The sequence below is a fragment of the Crocuta crocuta genome, unplaced genomic scaffold, assembly GCF_008692635.1.
Source record: "Crocuta crocuta isolate KB4526 unplaced genomic scaffold, BGI_CrCroc_1.0 scaffold549, whole genome shotgun sequence".
NCBI classification, from domain to species: domain Eukaryota; kingdom Metazoa; phylum Chordata; class Mammalia; order Carnivora; family Hyaenidae; genus Crocuta; species Crocuta crocuta.
This window is the reverse complement of record NW_027529169.1, coordinates 775,319-792,222: the sequence shown is the minus strand read 5'-3', so window position 1 is coordinate 792,222 and position 16,904 is coordinate 775,319. Positions and strand designations below refer to the sequence as shown.

Sequence of the window (16,904 nt, the reverse complement as noted above, 5' to 3'; positions counted from 1 at the left end):
ATCTCACATACCATACCTACCACACTGGAGCCCTGGTCTCAGAGTCTTCAGGTCCCCTGAGAAAGGGCATTTAAGATAAATCTCCCTTTAGACTTTCTAGTCGATCATTCAGTGAATATTTTACAGGCTCACTCTTGCTGGGCTGAGCTTTCAGAAAGTAGATTAGGACTAGGTGTGTGTGTTGGGCGGTAGAGGATAGCAGGTAGCCTGGAGAAGTAGACCAATTACATAAATGCAAGGAGATAACATCAGCCATTAAACCTCAGTCCCTTGGATACTTCCCATTTTCTTTGGGAGAACAGGGGTGGAGTTGGGCTAGAGGTAGGTCTGAAACAGGGAAAGGTCTTTTTAGAGGAGGCAACCAAGGGCTGATAGCAGTGTAGCTGCGTGTGCTGAGGGGGGGACAAGATTGACGGGTATTCCCAATTTTCCACAGGTTAAAAGGTTAGTGAATACAATGTGTTTGTGTGTGTCTGTGTTATCAGTGTCAGGTTCTGAAACATCTGAGATTCTGAATCTCTGCCTACTTGATTATCTGATGAGGGTTTAGGGATTTTAATCAAAAGGAACATGCTTTAGAAAGGGAAGATAGTTCTTCTTGAGAGTGATGGGGAGTTTAACCAGTTCCTCGTTAAATCTTTTCCTTACCCATTCTGTTAGACACTAGCTTTTACTAAGATTACCAAAATTTAAGAGTTATATTGGAAAGGAGAGTGAAGGAACTTTCTGTATGCGTCTCCAGTGTCTTAAATGCTTCAGGGCTCTTAGAAGTGGTAGATCCTAGGTCAAATCACTGTATGGTCAAAGCTGGGTTTCTTAACCCTTGTGGTACGTAGAGCTGTAACAGCGTGTGTGGAAGGGCTATGGGAGGTGGAGGTGGACTTAAAGGAGAGGGAAGCTCATCCCCCCCTTCTCTAAAAGGCTACAGAGCTCTCTGAGGCTGAAAGTCACAGTGATGACTTTGTCTAACCAACCTTTCTTCCTGTGTATTATCTTGACTCCGAAACAGACAAGTTTCCGTAGTGTCAGATCTAAGTTAGAGTAGGGGACAGGTACTTAATTCTTAGGCTTGGAGCCTCCTTGTTTTTTGTTTTTGTTTTTGTTGTTCAATGTTTATTTATTTTTGAGAGAGAGAGAACACACGAACAGGGGAAGGGGGCAGAGAGAGAGGAGGTTCTGAAGCCATGTCAGCTCTGACAGCAGATAGCTCCATGTTGGGCCTCAAACTCAGGAACCATGAGATCATGACCTGATCTGAAGTCAGAGCTTAACTGACTGAGCCACCCAGGCACCCCACCTCCTTGGTTTTGATTAGATAGAAGCCTTAGTTTAAGCTTTTCCTGGAGCTAAGATTAGTACTTTGGGTTCTGACAAAAGTGAAGCATTTGAGGACCTTGTTCAGAATACTCTGAGCATTAGCGTCCTGTTCTGTTCCCCTCTCCCTTTCAGGGAGAGAACCCTAGATTTGGTTTCCTTCTCTGTCTCTGCAGGCCTCATCATTTCTGTGTCCTGCCTCTACCTACCTTATATCTCTCGTGGCTGGTCCACTGGTGTATGGACTTGAACATGATGAATTGTGAACTTCTAGCCACATGTAGTGCCCTTGGGTACTTAGAGGGAGACACTTACCACAAAGAACCAGATTGCTTAGGTGAGTACCCTTTTGAGGAAACAGGTATAAAACTTGCTTGAATCGAGGAGGTCTGTAGAATTTCTCAAGTCCTGGGTATGAATAGCACAGGGGCCAAGATGGAGGTTCTTCTAGGGTTTCTTGTAAGTGTTTATTCTGTCACTGAAGAGAGTGTGAAGGATTTGATCCGCTACTTGAGGCATGAGGACGACACTCGTGATGTGCGGCAACAGTTGGGGGCAGCCCAGATCCTGCAGAGTGACCTTCTACCCATTCTGACCCAACACCGTCAGGACAAGCCTCTCTTCGATGCTGTTATCAGGTTGGTTCCCCAGCTTTTTAACTTTTACCATGCACCAGCCCTTGGTGTTTGAGCTGATAGGTTTTGGTGTTTTTCTGTTTTTGCTTCTGTTTTTTAAGTTTTATTTATTTTGGCGGGGGGGGAGAGAGAGAGAGTGAGTGGGGGAGGGGCAGAGAGAGAGCTTGAGAGAGAGAGAGAGAGAATCCCAGGCTGGCTCTGCACTTGTCAGCACAGAGCCCGACACGGGTCTTAAACCCACAAACCACAATCATGACTCGAGCCAAAACCAAGAGTTGAATGCTTAATTGACTGAGCCACCCAGGTGCCCCTGTTTTTTTATTATTTTTAACGTTTATTCATTTTTGAGAGACAGAGACAGAGTGTGAGTGGTGGAGGGAGACACAGAATTGGAAGCAGGCTCCAGGCTCTGAGCTGTCAGAACGGAGCCCGACATGGGGCTCGAACTCACAGATTGCGAGATCAAGACCTGAGCTGAAGTCAGACGTTTAACCGACTGAGCTACCTACGCGCCCCGTGAACTGCTAGATTTTGGTGTTTGACCCTGGTGGGGAAACGTAATAACATCTCCCTCTTTCCTTGTTTCCCCAGGCTGATGGTGAACTTGACACAACCAGCCTTGCTCTGTTTTGGCAGTGTGCCCAAAGAACCTAGCTTCCGTCACCATTTTCTGCAGGTGCTAGCTTACTTGCAAGCCTACAAAGAGGTGAGTTTTTCCTTTAGAGTCCCTGGGGCAGAAGTTGGGGGTGGTAGGGAAGGGAAGAATGGGTGCCACTTAACATCCATTCCCCTATCTTACAGGCCTTTGCCAGTGAGAAGGCTTTTGGAGTCCTCAGTGAAACTTTGTATGAGCTGCTACAGCTGGTGAGTGGGTCTCCACCTTCCAGGATCCCAGGGGACTGTTAGTACCTGCCTGCACTTCCTCTGGGCAGAGTGCCAGGCTGGGCATTGTCAGGACAGCAGAGTTTGGAGATACGGCCCCAGTCCTTGAAGATGCATAAAGCCATCCATTGTCTCAGGCTACCTCCGGAGTGCTTGAACCTTTCCTTCCATTTTTTTTTCACCTTTTTTTTTACATGTTTATTTTTGAGGGAGAGAGAGACAGATTTGTGAGCAGGGGAGGGGCAGAGAGAGAGGGAGACATAGAATCTGAAGCAGGCTCCAGGCTCTGAGTTGTCAGCACACAGCCTGATGCAGGGCTTGAAGTCCAGGGCCCGAAGTCATGAACTCCAAGATTATGACTTGAGCCGAAGTCAGACACTTAACCAACTGAGCCATCCAGGTGCTCCTCTTTTCTTCCTTCTTAATCCTGGTTCTCCTCTCGGCCTATGTCCTCCAGTCTGGGTAGATGCCGCCTGCCTTCCACAGGGAGTGTCTTCCTCTATCTGTCCTTCTGACTAGGGCTGGGAGGAACGGCAGGAGGAAGACAACTTGCTGATTGAACGGATCCTGCTGCTGGTCAGAAATATTCTCCATGTTCCAGCCGACCTTGATCAGGAGAAGGTGAGAGGTTGTCTGCTTACTTATGCTTGGTTAGGTTGAGCTGCCCTTTCTAGCTTCTCTGCCCTCTGACAGGTCAGGGGGCACCTTGGTCCAGCAGTGAGTTGGAGAACCTCAAGGCAGGGCAGTGGAACTGAATGACCTCTCTTCCCTCCCTTATCACACTCACTGCTCAGAGGATTGATGATGACGCCAGTGTCCATGACCAGCTTCTCTGGGCAATTCACCTCAGTGGCCTGGATGACCTGCTTCTCTTTCTGGCCACCTCACCTGCTGAGCAACAGTGGAGCCTGCATGTGCTAGAGATCGTCTCCCTTATGTTTCGTGACCAGGTGAGCACCTGGCCTGTTTCCCTAGTCCCTTCACCCATGTACTTTTCTGCTATATAGCCAGCGTCAACTCTTGTAATAATGGCTGAATTATCTGGTGGCAGGTGGGAAACAGTGTAGCCATGTCTTGAATAGGGGGTACCTTCAGCAGTCCTATTTCATTCACCTTTTCTGTCCTTGCAAGGACTGAACCTAGACTAAGCAATGACAGTCCTTCTTACTCTTTCCTCCTTGTTCCAAATCTAGAACCCTGAACAGCTGGCGGGAGTAGGACAGGGACGCTTAGCTAAGGAGCGGAGCACAGATGTGGCAGAACTAGAGGCGTTGCGCCAGCGAGAGATGGCAGAAAAGAAGACTCGAGCCCTTCAGCGAAGCAACAGGTGAGAGACGGGATCTGCCTTCCCACGTTCCCATCCCATCGGTATGGAATGCCAAGGCCCGAGGCTAAGATAGTGGTGACCAGATAACACTTTGCAATTACAACAGGGTCTGATGTGCTGATGAAAGAGAATGGGGATAAAGCTTCCAGAGATTTGAGAAATCACTCTGGACTTTTTTTTTTTTAACTGCAGACATTCTCGATTTGGGGGCTCCTACATTGTCCAGGGGTTGAAATCCATTGGGGAGAGGGACCTCATCTTTCATAAAGGTCTCCACAACGTGAGTATGCTCCCATCTGGGGTGGGAATATTGTGGAGCTAAGGGTACCTAAGAAAGATAAGCAAGCAGGACACCTGACTGGCTCAGTCGGTGGATCATGTGACTCTTGATCTCAGGGTTGTGAGTTCAAACCCCATGTTGAGGATAGGGATTACTTAAAAATAAAATCATAAGGAACAAAAAAAAAAAAAGGTAAGCAATCATCCCTGGAAGTAAAGGGTCTCTGTTCCTACACTTAGAAAGTTGGAGACCGTAGGAGAGGCACCTGGGTGGCTCATTCGGAGTCGGTTGAGCGTCCAACTCTTGATTTTGGCTCAGGTCATGATCTCACAGTTGATGGGTTTGAGCCCCATGTTGGGCTCGGTGCTCATAGTGCTGAATCTGCTTGGGATCATCTCCCTTTCTCTCTCTGCCCCTCCTCTGCTCATGCTGTGTCTCTCTTCCTCTCTCAAAAATAAATAAACTTAAAAAAAAAGAATACTCTTTCTTTATTTTTTAATTTTTTAATGTTTATTTTTGAGAGATAGAGTGTGAATGGAGGGAGGGGAAGAGAGAGAGGGAGACACAGAATCTAAAGCAGGCTCCAGGTGGTCAGCACAGAGCCTGAGTAGGGCTCAAACCCACAAACTGTGAGATCATGACCTGAGCCAGAGTCAGACACTTAACCAACTGAGTCACCCAGGAGGCCCAAAAGAATACTCTTTAAAATAAAAAATTTTAGGGGCGCCTGGGTGGCTCAGTTGGTTAAGTGTCCGACTTCGGCTCGGGTTGTGATCTCACAGTTCGTGGCTTTGAGCCCCGCATCAGGCTCTGTGCTGACAGCTCAGAGCCTAGAGCCTGCTTCGGATTCTCTCTTCCCCTCCCCAACCGTGCTCTGTCTCTCTCTGTCTCTCAAAAATGAATTAACATTAAAAAAATTTTTTTAATAAAAAATTTTATTTATTTTATTATTACTTTTTAATGTTTTACTTATTTCTGAGAGAGAAACAGCATGAGTAGGGGAGGGTCAGAGAGAGAGGGAGGTACAGAATCTGAAACAGCTCCAGTCTCTGAGATAACTGTCAGCACAGAGCCTGACGTGGGGCTCGAACCCACGAACTATGAGATCACGACCTGACCCAAAGTTGAACGCTTAACCGACTGAGCCACTCAGGCGGCCCTAAAATAAAAAATTTTTAAAAAATAATAAGTTGGAGGCTGCAGGAGAAATAGAGCCTCTGGCATTATTGTCTTTACCTATATCTTCACTTTGTACCAGAGGGAGAGAACCTTCTAAGAGTTTCCTCTGAGAACATGGTTGCACTAGAGATGTGGAAAGAGCTACAGGGGGAGCGTAGTAGTGAGGAGTAATTCTGATCCCCCACTGTACACTCCCAGCTCCAAAACTACAGTTCAGATTTGGGAAAGCAGCCCCGAAGGGTGCCTAAACGTCGCCAGGCTGCCCAGGAGTTGTCCATTCAGCGCCGCTCTGCCCTCAATGTGAGACTCTTCCTCAGAGACTTCTGCTCTGAGTTCCTGGAGAACTGTTATAACCGGCTTATGGGCTCAGTGAAGGTGAGAACCTAAGAAGGATGGGATAGGGAGGTGATGGGACTAGTGGTGGGTAAGAAAGACAACTGGGGAGGAGCCTGTGGAAGGCTGAGGACTATGGGAGGGTATGGACTAGAAGTTGGGCAAGGTATAGGGCACCCTTGAGAGATAGTGAGGAGTTTGAGAAGGTGTGGGCCAATTGGGACAGTTTTATGAAGGCTGAGAGAAATTGCCCTAGAGGAAGGGAGAGGAATGTGGAGAGACCTGAGGAGAACAAGAAAGGGTGGGAATTCCGGTCCTAGAATATTGTTATAGTGGTGTCCAGGGTCTATCCCATTGTCCTAGGACAGGGAGAAAGCTCTGGGGTCACAGGGTGGTCTTTTTCTCCTCGACTTTAGGATCACCTGTTGCGGGAGAAGGCTCAGCAGCATGATGAGACCTACTACATGTGGGCCTTGGCTTTCTTCATGGCCTTCAACCGAGCTGCCTCCTTCCGGCCAGGCCTGGTTTCTGAGACCCTCAGTGTCCGTACCTTCCATTTCATTGAGCAGAACCTCACCAACTACTATGAGATGATGCTGACGGACCGCAAGGAAGCTGCCTCCTGGGCACGTCGGTGAGTGGGATGAGAACTGGGGTCAAAGTGGGCATCTTGCCAGGCTGGGAATCTGAGTGCCTAAATTCTAGGTGGTACTTTCTTTCCTGTTTTGGAATTAAGGTGGTAAGGCTGGGGAGCAAGGACTGCCTGGGTCATTCTGTTTTTGATGGGCACCATTTTTGGGGAAGGTTTAGAGGTAGTACTGTTTCCCTGAGCCAGTTTCCTAAGTTGTCCTCCATTTCTCCTCTTTCCCTCATCTCACAGGATGCACCTGGCACTGAAGGCCTATCAGGAGCTGCTGGCCACAGTGAATGAGATGGACATGTCCCCAGACGAGGCTGTGAGGGAGAGCAGCCGCATCATCAAGAGTGAGGCCCTGGCCTGGTCTCTGGCTCTGGCCTTTCCTATCTCTTGACCACAATCTCACTCTTTCCAGTCCCAACTTCATCCATCTCTCCCTTTCCTCAATTTCCAGACCAATCCATCCATTCCTTTCTCTTCCCCATTCCTAGACAACATTTTCTATGTGATGGAGTACCGAGAGCTGTTCCTGGCACTCTTTCGCAAGTTTGATGAGAGATGTCAGCCACGCTCTTTCCTTCGTGACCTGGTAGAAACCACTCACCTCTTCCTCAAGATGTTGGAGCGGTTCTGTCGGAGCCGTGGGAACCTGGTGGTGCAGGTACTGGGCAGCCCTGGGATGTGGACAGTGTGGAAAGAGCCATGGGGGAAGGGTAGAGAACGGGGAACTATCTCCTTATATTTCTGCAGCTTAAGCTGACCTGTTAGAACTTCTCTGAACTAAGGAGGGCAAAGGGTTTGTTGGTGTTGCTGATGTGAGTCGACTATAGTTTCCTTTTTTCTGTTACATTTATTTTCAGTGTAACATAAATATCTTAATTCATTCAGAAAGCATTTATTAAATACCTACTATATGCTAAGCACATAAATTGTGGGAATTCACAATTTTAGAGTTTAGTAATTATGCTGTGATTCTTCTTGGTTATACTTCAGAAGCATTGTAGTGAGATGGAAAGAGCCCTAAATTAAAAGCCAGAAGGTTTGGAATCTCATCCTATATTAGTTACTGTTAGAATAACTCAAGCTATTCATAGAGTCCCCAGATCCCTATACATGAGATTGTAATATGAGCCTGAAATGAAATAAAAGATTAAAGACGTGTGAGAACATGTTGCGGTGGGGCAGAGAGAGGGAGAAAAAGAGAATCCCAAGCAAGTTCCACACGTCAGCATAGAGCCTGACTCGGCGCTCGAACTCCTAACAGGTGAGATCATGAGCTGAGCCAAAATCAAGAGTTGGATGCTTAACTGACTGAGCCACTCAGGTGCCCCTTTTTTGGGTAGAATTTTTTTTTCATGTTTTATTTACTTCTGAGAGAGAGTGAGAGCGTAAGCGGGGAGGGTCAGAGAGAGAGGGAGACACAGAATCTGAAACAGGCTCCAGGCTCTGAGCTAGCTGTCAGCACAGATCCTGATGTGGGGCTCAAACCCACGAACCATGATATCATGACCTGAGCCAAAGTCAGACACTTAACCGACTGAGCCACCCAGGCGCCCCAAGAATATCTTATTCTCATAGCAAATCTGTTCATTTTATAGATTTTTGCTTAAGATCTAACTGCTTTTGGGAAATCTCTGATCCCAAGAAATAAGTTAAGGACTGTTCCTAAGTTTTGCCATGGCACTTTGTGCTCAGCCATATTCTATGTCTTATCTATACTGTAATATAATTTACCTATCTACTCACCTGTTTCAAGACTCCAATAGATTGTATGCTCCTCGAGGGAAAGGAAATACACTGCTCACCGTTGCATCCCTTTTGCTTATGAATAGCACACAGTGGTCACTTGTGACTATTCATTATTAATTCAGAACTCCAGTGAATGAATTAATGGAGAAGACATTGATGGGAAAAAATCCGTTTAGCTTTCCTGTCATCCAAACAATGATTCTTTCTCCATAGAACAAACGGAAGAAGAGAAAGAAGAAGAAGAAGGTCCTAGATCAGCCTGTTGCTTCTGATAATGTCTCCTATAGTGCAGGGGAGTTAGAAGCTATGTGGCCATCCCTGGCTGAGCAGCTACAGTGCAGTGCCCAGGTAGGTAGTTGCAGAAACCCTATCATTCTTGAGGGTAGTGCACTGGTAGGCTGTCTGGGTTTTCCTCCTCTGTTTCCATAGCCTTAATCTAACCTCTCTAGGATCCTGAGCTCAGTTTGGACTCCATGGTTCCCTTTGATGCGGCCTCAGAGGTGCCGGTGGAAGAGCAACGGGCAGAAGCCATGGTGCGGATCCAAGACTGTCTTCTGGCTGGCCAGGCCCCACAGGCCCTAACCCTCCTTAGGTCTGCCCGGTAAGGACCTTGCCCACCCATTCGCCTAGATTCAGCTCCTGGACTTTTGGGGGCAGGAGGAGGCTTTCACTGTGGTACAAGATTCTTTGCCTTCAATTGAGAGAAGTCCCATCAGAAGTATGGGGGCTCTGCACTGAGCACTGAGTCCTGGGGAGTTTGGATTGGCTTTGTGGGGGTTTTGTTGTTCGTTTGTTTTTAAATGTTATTTATTTACTTTTGAGAGAGACAGAGAGTTAGCAGGGGAGGGGCAGAGAGAGAGGGAGACAGAGAATCCCAAGCAGGTTCCACATCGTCAGAATCCGAATGGGGCTCATACCTACAAACCTTGAGATCATGACCTGAGCCAAAATTAAGAGTCTGATGCTTAACTGACACCTAGGCCCCCCTGCTGTTTGTTTTTATTTTATTTTTGAGAAATATCAGTGGAGCAACTGGGTAGCTCAGTCGATTAAGCGTCTGACTTAGGCTCAGGTAATGATCACACAGTTCATGGGTTCAAGCTCCACGTCGGGGTCTGTGCTGACAGCTCAGAGCCTGGAGCCTGTTTCGGATTCTGTGTCTCCCTCTCTCTCTGCCCCTCCCCTGCTCACGCTCTGTCTCTGTCTGTCTCAAAAGTAAAAATAAACATTAAAAAAAAATATATCAGAAAGCACAGTTAATTGGGGGCAAAATATAGATAATTCTACTGGCTAAAGATAATCATCATTAACATTTTGATGAGTAATCTTCCAGGTTTTTTGTCTTCTGTGTTGTATATAGACCAATACAACTTCTTCTATAAAAATGAAATATTGTATATCTGTTTTATAGTATTTACTTAATATATCATGAAGATTTCTTATGAGATATATAGTCACAATTGCTAATGGCATCGTGAAATGTGCATTTGTTCAACCAAATGTCAGACATTTAGATTGTTTATATGGTGATACTCATTACAATGTGGCTTATTTTTTTATTTCATTTATTTTTTTTTTTTGAGAGAGAGCGAGAGAGCGTGTAAGTGGGGGAGGGGCAGAGAGAGAGGGAGACACAGAATCTGAAGCAGGCTTCAGGCTCTGAGCTGTCAGCATAGAGCCTGATGCAGGGCTCAAACCCATAAACTGTAAGATCGTGACCTGAGCCGGTCGGATGCTTACCCGACTGAGCCACCCAGGTGCCTCTCATTGCAGTGTGCCTTATGAGGGAAAATTTCCCCAGAGTCTTTCATCTTTGAGGTAACGATATGCATTCTCTTTCTGGCTGGCAAATGAGAAAGAAGTCTAAAAATTCCTTCTCTTACTTAAAATTATAACTCATATTCTCTCTGGTTAAAGNCCTACTCACACTGTCTCTCTCTCTCTCAGAAACAAATAAAACATTAAAAATAAATAAATAAATAAATAAATAAATAAAGTCTTTTTTTCTCTCTGGGGTTCAGGGAGGTGTGGCCAGAGGGAGATGTGTTTGGCTCTCAAGACATTTCTGCAGAGGAAGAGATCCAGCTGCTGAAACAGATCCTCTGTGCCCCGCTTCCCCGTGAGTCTCCAGTTCCTTCACATCNTTCATTTTGAGAGAGACAGAGAGCAAGTGGCGGGGGGGCGGAGGGGGGACAGAGAAAGAATCCCAAGCAGGCTCTGCACTGTCAGAGGTGACAGTGCAGAGCCCAACGCGGGGCTCAAACCCACAAAACGGGAGATCATGATTTGAGCCAAAACCAAGAGTCAGATGCTTAACTGACTGAGCCACCCAGGCACCCCTAATTCACACTCTTTCTATAGGGCAGCAGGGGCCAGAGGAACAAGGGGCAGAGGAAGAAGAGGAAGAGGAGGAGGTGGAGGAGGAAGAACTGCAAGCGGTCCAGGTGTCAGAAAAAGAATTTAATTTTCTGGACTACCTGAAACGGTGCGGGCTGAGGAAACTGAGTTGGTCCCAGGGTGGCGATTATAGAGCTGGGAGGGCAAGCACTGTCTTTCTCATGCTGACAACCCCTTTGTCCCTGTGTTGATGCAGTTTTGCAAGCTCGACTGTCGTGCGAGCCTATGTGCTGCTGCTGAGGAGCTACCGACAGAACAGTGCCCACACTAACCACTGCATTGTCAAGATGCTGCACCGGCTGGCCCATGACCTCAAAATGGAAGCCCTCCTCTTCCAGCTCTCCCTCTTCTGCCTCTTCAACCGTCTGCTTAGTGACCCAGCTGCCGGGGCCTATAAAGTGAGGGCATACCAAGGAACAAGGATGGAGAAGCGTAGGGGAGTCCAGGGGTAACGAAGGGTAGTCTGTAGGAGATAAAGGATGTTGAGTGATGTCAAGGGCTGAGAGAGATCCTGAGGAAGTAGGTAGGCAGGTGGAGGGAGCTGGAGGGGGAGGCTAGGAGAGTCTCAGTGAGGAGAGGCAGCTGGGAATAGGGAGAGAAAAAATACCTGTAGGGCCTGGTTAGGCCAGTTAGTCCAGAGGTTTCACAGAAGCCTCCTTCTCCCACAGGAGCTAGTGACTTTTGCCAAGTACATCCTGGGCAAGTTCTTTGCATTGGCTGCAGTCAACCAAAAAGCCTTTATGGAGCTGCTGTTCTGGAAGAATACAGCTGTGGTTCGAGAGATGGCCGAGGGCTATGGCTCTCTGGATGCTGGGTGAGCTGTACTATGGGAAAGGATGGGCAGTAGTAGCAGGTGACACAATCACAGAGTGTCAGAGGCAGAAGAGCTTGCAGATCAGGTAGCCTGACTTTCTTCCCCTTTCATAGGTGAGAAAATAAGCCCCCAAGGTGAAATGCTTTCCCTGAGATCAACCAAGAGAGAATGTGGGGCTGGAGCCTGTCTCCTGTCTATTCTAGTTTCCTTCCTTCACCAGCCTTCGTGGGTGGTGGTCAGTTGCCAGTGGGGTGGCCATTATCCCTTTTCCCAAATATGCCCTGTCCCAAAATGTGGTGGGAAACCATAAGGATTCATGGAAATGTTCACCCTCTTTCCCTGCAGCTCAGCTCCTCTCCTTTCCTTGTAATCTGCTCAGCCTCTGCAGTGGCAGCTTCCGTAAGCCCAACCCGGAAAATCTCTTCATTTGACTTTTGGGTTCATACGTGGAAGGAGAATGAGGGAAAGGAAGCATACCTTAGGCCTCTGCTAGTGGCTCTTCTGAGTTACCTGTGTTTCCCTTCTTGTTCCTTTTAGAGCTGACCAGAGAGGGCCTTTGGTCTCCTCTCTTGGAGCCAACATCCTACCTACTCCCTTTCTCCTTTTCCCATTTGTCAATTGAAATTTTTTAGGTTTATTTATTTATTTACTTATTTATTTTTAATGCTTTATTTATTTCTGAGAGAGAGAGAGCATGAGCAGGGGAAGGTCAGAGAGAGAAGGAGATACAGAACTGGAAGCAGGCTCCAGGCTCTGAGCTAGCTGTCAGCACAGAGCCCGATGCAGGGCTTGAACCTGCAAACTGTGTGATCATGACCTGAGCTGAAGTTGGATGCTTAACAGACTGAGCCACCCAGGTGCCCCAGTTTATTTATTTTGAGAGAGAGCGTGTGCGTGGGAAGGGCAGAGAGAGAGGAAGAGAGAGAGAGAGAGAATCCCATGCAGGCTTTGCACTGATTTGGGGAGCCTGATTCGGGCCTCAAACTCAGGAATGCATGAGATCACTACTTGAGCCAAAATCAAGTATCTGACACTTAACTAATTGAGCCACTCAGGCATGCCTCCTTTCCCCATTTAGATCTTCCAGTCGCAGACCCCCTATGTGGAGCCCAGAGGAGGAATCCCAGCTTCAGGAACTGTACCTGGCCCATAAGGATGTGGAAGGTATGAGTCCTTGACACCTGAAGATTTAGGAATCTGGCAGCCTGAGCTCCAAGACCCCTCTTTACTACCTTACTCCTCCACATTAGGTCAGGATTTAGTAGACACCATCTTGGCACACCTGAAAACCCCTCGGACACGCAAGCAGGTCATCCATCATCTGGTACGCCTGGGACTGGCTGACAGTGTCAAGGACTTCCAAAGGTAGAGGCACATGTTCTGGTGGGAATTGAGATCAGATGTCCTCGGTTTCCTCCCTGGGCCCCCTCTTCCCCTGACGTCTCCTTGCAGGAAAGGAACCCATATAGTACTCTGGACAGAAGATCAGGAGCTGGAGCTGCAGCGGCTTTTTGAGGAGTTCCAGGACTCAGATGGTAAGTGGAAGCTCAGGGAACCTTTGAGATGAGAGAGCCAACCTGGCCATTTCTTCCCCCTGCCTCCTGTTCCCAAGGAAGGCTTATCCCATCCCTTCTTTCCACCTAACTATACTTGTGGTGTCATTTGTGAGGGAATCGACTTAGCTTCTTTCCAGAGACCTCTGCTTTCTTTCACTACTCCCTTTCCCCTTTTGCTCTAGGGTACTTATACTTTCCCTCTTTGTAGATGTGCTAGGTCATATCATGAAGAATATCACAGCCAAACGCTCACGGGCCCGAATAGTGGATAAGCTACTGGCTCTGGGGCTGGTGGCCGAACGGCGGGAGCTATATAAGAAACGCCGGAAGAAGCTGGCGCCCTCGAGCTTGGTAACAGTCTTTCCCTGGCTCTGCAGGCCGGGCCCACTCCCCCTGAAGTGCTCCTCAGAGGTAGCTCACCCGAATTCTTCCCACCTTAAGCTCTTCTGGCCAGGTGTCCTCCCCACCCCTTGCCCCACCAGTTTCCAGGGGTGGTCAAGAACCAGAGGACTTCACTCAGTTCTTCATCTTGTTTCCTTTTTTCATTTCTCATGCCCTCTGAATTTTAGCCTAATGAAGAGGAGCCCCTGAAAGATTTTTGCCAGGAAGATCTGGAAGAAGAGGAAAACCTGCCAGAGGAAGAGAGTGAAGAGGATGAGAAAGAGGAGGACTCAGAAGCAGAGCAAGCCCAGGAAAGCTCAGTGCTTTCAACTGAAAAGCTTGGGCAAAGCCTGTATCAGGAAGGTGAGGACTTGGGCTGGGAGAGATGTCTCAGGTGGAGGGGTTGGTAGTATGAGCCAATTCTAAGTTTCCCTCCTTCCCTTAGGCTTTTCTTCTCCCCTTCTGTGGCTCCAGACCTGCCTGATTCGAGTAGCAGAAGATCGAGAAGAGGATGGTGAGTAGATAAATGATGGTTTTCGGGGCTGGGGTACTGGAGGCTGCTGGTGACCTGGCCGTGGGAAGGGACCACCAATTCTTACTTCAAAACCTCACCACGTGACTACTGACCCTATCCTAGGCTGCTCACAGCCAGTGCCTTTGGTGCCTCTGACAGAAGAAAATGAGGAAGCAATGGAAAATGAACAGTTTCAACGGCTGTTGCGCAAGCTAGGGGTTCGGCCTCCTTCCTCTGGGCAGGTAAATACACCAGTTAGAGAATCAGCCTGCCGTATTCCTGTTATTTTAAAATACATACATCTTTTCCTCATTGCAGTTACCATCTCTGACCTCATTTCCTCTTAGCTCTGACCAAGACTCCTGCAGCAGCCTTCCTGTTCATCTTCTCTAATCTCCCCTTTCCCTAGTCCATCTTCCATGCTGTCCTGAGTTTCCTTCCTCCCTTTGTCCCTCCCTCCCTTCTTTTTTTTTTTTTTTAATTTTATTAAGTAGGCTTCATGTCTAGTGTAGAGCGCAGTGTGGGGCTCAAACCTGCAACCCTGAGATCAGGACCTGAGCTGAGATGGAGTTGGACACTTAACCACCTGAGCCACCTAGGCACCCCATGAGTTATCTTTCTAAAGTAGAATTTTGATTGTATTACTCTCCTGTCCATTACTTCCCTGTCTCTCCGGGAGAGATTATATTATTCTCCTGAACCAGCCAACTGGATGGTTCCTCACTGTTGGCAGGACAGAGTCCTCAGCCTCTGAGTGGCATGCCTGGCCTTGGCCAGCCTTTGCAGCCTCATGGCCACGCCACCCACACACCTGTGTTTTACCATCCTCCTTGTGGACTGTTTTCTATCCACCAGACAGGAGGCTTCTCATATCTCCATACAGTTGATCGTGCCAGTCCCTCCATTGGATGGCTCCAGGCACACGTACAAGGTGACACTCACACATCACCCATCTTCCTGATGACCCTCCACTTGACCTTCCAGAGTCTGTTCAGTTCTCACCTCCTCAGAGAAGCAGTCCCTACCACTCCTTCAACCACTAGAGCAAAAGTGGTAACTTTGGTAGCTAGGATTTACTCATTCCCTTGAGGTAGCCCCTATCCTGTGAGATTATAGTATGTTGGTTCTTTCTCCTGTTAGATTGTGGGTTCCTAAAAGCAGGGATCATATCTGATTCATCTTTACATCCTCAGTATCCATTCATTCATTTATTTTATTATTTTTTTTTTAAAAAATTAATGTTTAATTTTGAGAGAGAGAAAGAGAGACGAGCAGGAAGAGAGAGAGAGAGAGAAGAGAAGGAGACATGGAATCTGAAGTAGGCTCCAGGCTCTGAGCTGTCAGCCCAGAGCCCGATGTGGGGCTTTAACCCATGAACCATGAGGTCATGACCTGAGCTGAAGTCACACACTCAACCGACTGAGCTACCCAGACTCATTCATTCATTTAGCAACTGAATTTACTGGGAACTTTGTGATATGTGAGGCCTGTACTAGACATTGTGCATATATTGGATAAATAAGCAATAAGTAGAATTTACAACCCTTGTAGATCTTTACCAATGTGGGATCATATTTTTTCAATGAATGATATCAAGATCCGGTGAACTAGTCTGCTCCTTTCCTACTCTTTTCATTTTCAACTTGTTTGCTCCTGTAGGAAACCTTCTGGAGGATTCCAGCCAAGCTGAGCCCTTCCCAGCTCCGGAGGATAGCAGCTTCTTTGAGTCAACCAGAGGAGGAGCAGAAACTTCAGCCAGGACTAGAACCTAAAGTCCCTGGAGATCAAGGTCCTGAGGAGCAGGAAGAACAGCGAGCAGAAGCCCTGAGGGCTCTCCTGGTAGCTCGGAAAAAGAAAGCTGGGCTGTTGTCCCCAGGCGGTAAGACCACTTACCTTTTGGGTACTTACTGTGGGCTAGCCATGTTGATCTAGAGGGCTGATAGGGTATTTTGAGAAGATGAGGGCACAGTTCCCTAATTCCATGCCTCTCATGGTCATTTCAGGGGAAGGGGTGTCTGGTGAGAAAGAACAGCTGCACATGGTACCCAGGAAGCGACAACTGCTGGACAGCGATGAGGAGCAGGAGGAGGATGAAGGCAGGATCAAAGGTAGGGATTCTGACAGGAACCTGCTTTTTCTTCTGAAAAAAAAGATCAACTTGAAGATCAACACTACTGTCCTTCTTTCCCCATAACATATTTAGTTTCTCTCTCTCTTCTCACCTCTGTCATTCCCATAGCACCAGAGTCCAGAGCTCCAGGAATCCAAAAGAAGAAACGGTTTCAAATTGAGGATGAAGATGAGAACGACTGAAGAGCCAGAAGCTTTGGGGTAGAGGTAGACCATTTTTAGGTAGTGAATTTAAGTCAGAGTTCATAAGCAGGACCCAGAAACTCCTCTTACTAGATAGAAGCAGTAGAGTTCTGGGTTTCCCCATGGATTTGGGGTCCAGGAAGTTCTGGCAACAGTGTCGGACAACTCTGCAGTCACTTCTTGCATCTCCCAGTTTTAGCAGGATCCCTCCGTAGCTCTCTGGAGACTTACTCTTCTTCTAGAATCTGTTTCTTTGGGTTAGTAGCACCCCTTAGAAAATCGGAGGAGTGAATCAGATATAGAAGGCACCTTGGCCCCTGTTTGGCTTTCTGCCAGAGGTGGGTCACAGCACCAGATGGGGAGCTTTATGACATGATGGCGGGAGGTGGGGGGTGTTGCACCATTTTTAAAAGGCACCAGATGCCCCCATCCTCATTTTCTTTCCTGTGATCACTCCGTAGACACTAGACTGAACCTAATTCCTGCAGTTGAGGTAGGATTGGGATGCAGTACTCTCCAGATGATTAACGTATTTGGTTTGTATTTGGTATTACATTAAATGTGTAAAATTAAAAGTTGCCATGTTGGTGTGA

The 16,904-nt window shown here is 47.5% G+C and overlaps 1 protein-coding gene across 1 annotated transcript in view; it reads left to right on the top strand.

Moving 5' to 3' along the window:
• The window catches only part of TIMELESS (timeless circadian regulator), a 28,709-nt gene extending 11,805 nt beyond the window's left edge, over nt 1-16,904 (top strand). Inside the window, exons 2-29 of the mRNA XM_077757508.1 lie at nt 1,491-1,651; nt 1,799-1,952; nt 2,541-2,655; nt 2,751-2,813; nt 3,351-3,452; nt 3,626-3,781; nt 4,025-4,158; nt 4,351-4,438; nt 5,816-5,992; nt 6,367-6,584; nt 6,831-6,934; nt 7,079-7,248; nt 8,550-8,684; nt 8,786-8,937; nt 10,358-10,455; nt 10,698-10,821; nt 10,930-11,131; nt 11,402-11,547; nt 12,626-12,711; nt 12,798-12,912; nt 13,000-13,082; nt 13,312-13,454; nt 13,673-13,847; nt 13,930-13,998; nt 14,122-14,240; nt 15,658-15,877; nt 16,002-16,106; nt 16,238-16,904. Coding sequence (XP_077613634.1) covers nt 1,555-1,651; nt 1,799-1,952; nt 2,541-2,655; nt 2,751-2,813; nt 3,351-3,452; nt 3,626-3,781; nt 4,025-4,158; nt 4,351-4,438; nt 5,816-5,992; nt 6,367-6,584; nt 6,831-6,934; nt 7,079-7,248; nt 8,550-8,684; nt 8,786-8,937; nt 10,358-10,455; nt 10,698-10,821; nt 10,930-11,131; nt 11,402-11,547; nt 12,626-12,711; nt 12,798-12,912; nt 13,000-13,082; nt 13,312-13,454; nt 13,673-13,847; nt 13,930-13,998; nt 14,122-14,240; nt 15,658-15,877; nt 16,002-16,106; nt 16,238-16,311 — 3,624 coding nt within the window. The 5' untranslated portion in view covers nt 1,491-1,554 and the 3' untranslated portion in view covers nt 16,312-16,904. The remainder of the gene's footprint in view (nt 1-1,490; nt 1,652-1,798; nt 1,953-2,540; nt 2,656-2,750; nt 2,814-3,350; nt 3,453-3,625; nt 3,782-4,024; nt 4,159-4,350; nt 4,439-5,815; nt 5,993-6,366; nt 6,585-6,830; nt 6,935-7,078; nt 7,249-8,549; nt 8,685-8,785; nt 8,938-10,357; nt 10,456-10,697; nt 10,822-10,929; nt 11,132-11,401; nt 11,548-12,625; nt 12,712-12,797; nt 12,913-12,999; nt 13,083-13,311; nt 13,455-13,672; nt 13,848-13,929; nt 13,999-14,121; nt 14,241-15,657; nt 15,878-16,001; nt 16,107-16,237) is intronic.